The sequence below is a fragment of the Notolabrus celidotus genome, unplaced genomic scaffold, assembly GCF_009762535.1.
Source record: "Notolabrus celidotus isolate fNotCel1 unplaced genomic scaffold, fNotCel1.pri scaffold_172_arrow_ctg1, whole genome shotgun sequence".
In the NCBI taxonomy this organism is placed as follows: Eukaryota; Metazoa; Chordata; class Actinopteri; order Labriformes; family Labridae; genus Notolabrus; species Notolabrus celidotus.
The window spans coordinates 67,195-72,194 of NW_023260037.1; the positions used below are offsets into that span (position 1 = coordinate 67,195).

At 48.6% G+C, this 5,000-nt stretch overlaps 1 protein-coding gene across 1 annotated transcript; it reads right to left on the reverse strand.

Annotated features, from left to right (window-relative positions):
* Positions 1–168: 168 nt before the first annotated feature.
* ccr9a (chemokine (C-C motif) receptor 9a) lies at positions 169–2,645 on the reverse strand. The gene is made up of 3 exons (XM_034678558.1): positions 2,556–2,645; positions 1,976–2,047; positions 169–1,403 (listed from the first exon to the last, which is right to left on the reverse strand). The coding sequence occupies exons 2-3, from the start codon at positions 2,006–2,008 to the stop codon at positions 324–326; spliced, it is 1,113 nt and encodes a 370-aa protein (XP_034534449.1). The 5' UTR covers positions 2,009–2,047; positions 2,556–2,645; the 3' UTR covers positions 169–323.
* Between the last annotated feature and the right edge of the window lie 2,355 nt (positions 2,646–5,000).

The following is a 5,000-nucleotide window of genomic DNA, read 5'->3' on the forward strand; positions in this document are numbered from 1 at the left end:
TCCCAGAAAGTCCTGAGAGAGTCCCAGAGAGTCCTGAGAGATTCCTAGAAACATTCAAGGCCTTAAATCCTCCTCCTTGCCCCCCTCCTCCTCCTCCTCCTCCTCCTCCTCCTCCTCCTCCTCCTCCTCCTCCTCCTCCTCCTCCTCCTCCTCCTCCTCCTCCTCCTCCTCCCACCCGCTGATCCTGCCCCTGAAAACATAAACCTCTACCACACCTGAATCCGTGGAGTCCACGGGGAACCAATGGGGGAACAGTTTCAGTTGAAGACGTGTGATGTCATCAGTTGTGTCACAGATGCACAAACAGGAAGTGGTCATGGTCTCTACAGCGACAGAGCCTGTGAGGTGTCGCTGTCTGACATCACGGACGCTCTGGTGGAGCTCAGCGGACTCCTGAAAGACTTGCTCAGCTGACTCTTAGCGGATTGGCGGCGGCGGAGGCGTTGGCAACAGAGCAGCTGCTGCAGGTCCCGGCGGAAACGCACACCAACGAAGACGTAGAGGAACGGGTTCAGGCAGGCGTGCATGTAGGCCAGGATCTTCAGGATCTGCCCCACCTTATCTAAGCGCTTCATCTCCTCACAGTTGGTGATGGTGGTGTTGTTGGCCTGCGCAGCCTCCATCACCAGCATGCCGTTGTGGGGCAGCTGGGACACGACGAACGCCACCACCACGGCCAGGATGACCCGGATGGCCTTGTGCTTCTGGAAGTTCCTGGTCTTGAGCAGCTTGATGAAGATGACGCTGTAGCAGAAGAACATGACGATGAAGGGCAGGAAGAAGCCCATGCTCACCTGCAGGGACAGCAGCAGGATCTTCACGCTCCTCCCCAGGTGAGACGGGAAGACGTTCCTGCAGTACTGCTGCGAGTCCACGTCCGTGATGTGGGCGTACACCAGGTCGGGAACCGCCAGCAGCAGTGCCACAGACCACACCCCCAAGCACACCAACAGGCTGCAGCGGCGGCGCTCCCCCCGCGAGTTTTGTGCCTTGGTGGGCAGAACGATGACCACGTAGCGGTCCACGCTGATGCAGGTGAGCAGCAGCATGCCGCTGAACAGGTTCACCTTGTAGAGGGCGGAGTTCACCTTACAGAGGGCCAGGCTGAACCTCCAGCCGTGCAGCGCCTCGGCCGCCCAGAGGGGCAGCGTGACCAGGAACAGCAGGTCTGCCACCGCCAGGTTCAACAGGTACACGTCGGTCATGGTCTTCAGACGCTGCCGGTAGTTCAGGTAGATCCACACCACCAGCAGGTTTCCGGCTCCGCCCACCAAGGTGATCAACAGGAAGAACGGGGGCTCCACCTGCTGCCGGAACGCCCGCACGGACTCACGGTCACACAACAGGTCCAGGTAGTCGTAGTCCACAGTCCCAGGGGAGGGGCTGAGGGAGGAGGACGGGTCCTGGAGAGACAAAACAACAAACCTGAGCACACCTGGACACACCTGGACCCCTCTGTGTGGACCCCTCTGTGTGGACCCCTCTGTGTGGACCCCTCTGTGTGGACCCCTCTGTGTGGACCCCTCTGTGAGGACCCCTCTGTGAGGACCCCTCTATGTGGACCCCTCTGTCAGCCTTTGTCCCCTTCACAGAGATCAGACTCATCCTGTCTCACAGAAACTAGTCCTCCAGGTTAGATCACTGTAGTTCCCTTCTATCAGGTTCCCCTAATAAGTCTCTAAAGACTCTTCAGTGGGTCCAGAACGCTGCAGCTCAAGTAGGTAGACCCAGGAACACCGCCTCCCCATAAAACCTAGACCAGAATTTTAAATCCTTCTTCTGACCTCCCAAGCTCTGAATGATCAGACCCCTTGGTATCTTAAAGACCTCATAGAGCCCTCTGACCCCTCTAGACCACTACGCTCCAACATGCAGGCCTGCTGGTCTACCTAAGGTCTCTCAGAGTAGTATGGGGGTCCTCATGAGTCAGAGCTGTATCAATGATGTGTGTCTGTGAGTGGGCGGGGCTTGTTACCTCTGTGGGGAACGTGGTCATGCTGTAATCCATGGAGGTCACGTGATCAGATTCTCTGTGTTGATAAATGACCTTTAAGAAAAAACACAGACGTTTATTACAAACAGGCGTGATGTCACAGTGATGTCCCAGTGATGTCACAGTGATGTCCCAGTGATGTCACAGTGATGTCACAGTGACATCACAGTGTATCATTACCACACAGTGAAAAGGTTCAGATGGAAGTGAGCTGCTCCTGTTTCCTCTGAGCCTCATGAACAGTTTAAAACACGGGTCTCCCCTCAGGTCTCCCCTCAGGTCTCCCCTCAGGTAATAACAGTGTAATAAACAGGTAATAGAGGTGTAATAAACAGTGTAATAAACAGGTAATAACATCACGTACAGCAGCTGTGAGTTTTATCGGCTGTAACGATGTTAAACAGACTATCGTGAAAACACCTGAACGGGTTCTTAAAGCTACGGTACGCTCTGTATCACCCGATTACTATAAACTAATGATTATTAACAGTGTGTGTGTATCTGCATGTGTGTGTGTGTGTGTGTGTGTGTGTGCGTGTGCAGCAGGAGCTCGTTTACTCACTGTCAGTCTGTTGGCGCTGTCTCGCTCTCTGACGGTTAAACCGCCGACACACAGACAAGTCAAAGCAGAAGTTAAACTGAGGGGCGGAGCTTAGTGACTCAACCTCATCTGAAAATAACCCCCTGAACACACACACACACTCACACACACACTCACACACACACACTCTCTCTCTCTATGACTCATGTTGAGGATCACTTTTTTATGATCAGTATCGTAGTGTGGAACCGTCAGCTCAAAGCGAGGGGTCTGATTGGAGGATGTGGACTCACTGCGTGTTTCACCTCAGACCGGAGTCCGGACTCTGAGAGCTCAGGACTCCACAGAGGGATGAACAGAAACACATCTCCCACTATCATCTCTCTCTCTCTCTTCATCTCCCTCTATCCCTCTCTCCAACACGGTCTCAGCAGATGTGTGTCTAACATGAGTCTGGTCCTGCTGGAGGTTTCTGCCTGTTAAAGGAAGTTTGTCCTTGCCACTGTAACTTGCTAAATGCTGCAAAGTGCTCTGCTCATGGTGGATTAAGATGAGATCAGACTGAGTCCTGTCTATAAGATGGGACTGGATCTGATCCGGTCTTGATGTTGGGTCTTTGTTAATAATAGAACATAGAGTACGGTCTAGACCGGCTCTGTTTGAAGAGAATCTGAGGAGAACGTTTGATGGGATTTGGAGCTACTGTATAGAAATATAAAGGTGGAGTTCAGTGATGGAGGTATTGATCCTTTATAAAGGTGGAGTTCAGTGATGGAGGTATTGATCCTTTATAAAGGTGGAGTTCAGTGATGGAGGTATTGACCCTTTATAAAGGTGGAGTTCAGTGATGGAGGTATTGATCCTTTATAAAGGTGGAGTTCAGTGATGGAGGTATTGACCCTTTATAAAGGTGGAGTTCAGTGATGGAGGTATTGATCCTTTATAAAGGTGGAGTTCAGTGATGGAGGTATTGATCCTTTATAAAGGTGGAGTTCAGTGATGGAGGTATTGATCCTTTATAAAGGTGGAGTATAGTGATGGAGGTATTGACCCTTTATAAAGGTGGAGTTCAGTGATGGAGGTATTGACCCTTTATAAAGGTGGAGTTCAGTGATGGAGGTATTGATCCTTTATAAAGGTGGAGTTCAGTGATGGAGGTATTGATCCTTTATAAAGGTGGAGTTCAGTGATGGAGGTATTGATCCTTTATAAAGGTGGAGTTCAGTGATGGAGGTATTGACCCTTTATAAAGGTGGAGTTCAGTGATGGCGGTATTGATCCTTTATAAAGGTGGAGTTCAGTGATGGAGGTATTGATCCTTTATAAAGGTGGAGTTCAGTGATGGAGGTATTGATCCTTTATAAAGGTGGAGTTCAGTGATGGAGGTATTGATCCTTTATAAAGGTGGAGTTCAGTGATGGAGGTATTGATCCAATATAAAGGTGGAGTTCAGTGATGGAGGTATTGACCCTTTATAAAGGTGGAGTTCAGTGATGGAGGTATTGATCATTTATAAAGGTGGAGTTCAGTGATGGAGGTATTGATCCTTTATAAAGGTGGAGTTCAGTGATGGAGGTATTGATCCTATATAAAGGTGGAGTTCAGTGATGGAGGTATTGACCCTTTATAAAGGTGGAGTTCAGTGATGGAGGTATTGATCATTTATAAAGGTGGAGTTCAGTGATGGAGGTATTGATCCTTTATAAAGGTGGAGTTCAGTGATGGAGGTATTGATCCTTTATAAAGGTGGAGTTCAGTGATGGAGGTATTGACCCTTTATAAAGGTGGAGTTCAGTGATGGAGGTATTGATCCTTTATAAAGGTGGAGTTCAGTGATGGAGGTATTGACCCTTTATAAAGGTGGAGTTCAGTGATGGAGGTATTGATCCTTTATAAAGGTGGAGTTCAGTGATGGAGGTATTGATCCTTTATAAAGGTGGAGTTCAGTGATGGAGGTATTGATCCTTTATAAAGGTGGAGTTCAGTGATGGAGGTATTGATCCAATATAAAGGTGGAGTTCAGTGATGGAGGTATTGACCCTTTATAAAGGTGGAGTTCAGTGATGGAGGTATTGATCATTTATAAAGGTGGAGTTCAGTGATGGAGGTATTGATCCTTTATAAAGGTGGAGTTCAGTGATGGAGGTATTGATCCTATATAAAGGTGGAGTTCAGTGATGGAGGTATTGACCCTTTATAAAGGTGGAGTTCAGTGATGGAGGTATTGATCATTTATAAAGGTGGAGTTCAGTGATGGAGGTATTGATCCTTTATAAAGGTGGAGTTCAGTGATGGAGGTATTGATCCTTTATAAAGGTGGAGTTCAGTGATGGAGGTATTGATCCTTTATAAAGGTGGAGTTCAGTGATGGAGGTATTGACCCTTTATAAAGGTGGAGTTCAGTGATGGAGGTATTGATCCTTTATAAAGGTGGAGTTCAGTGATGGAGGTATTGATCCTTTATAA

Excerpts from the sequence above, each read along its gene's own strand:
- ccr9a (XM_034678558.1), bottom strand. The coding sequence starts at position 2,008 with ATGGATTACAGCATGACCACGTTCCCCACAGAG. Across the intron at positions 1,404-1,975 it reads TGACCACGTTCCCCACAGAG|GACCCGTCCTCCTCCCTCAG; the intron begins GTAACAAGCCCC and ends TTGTCTCTCCAG.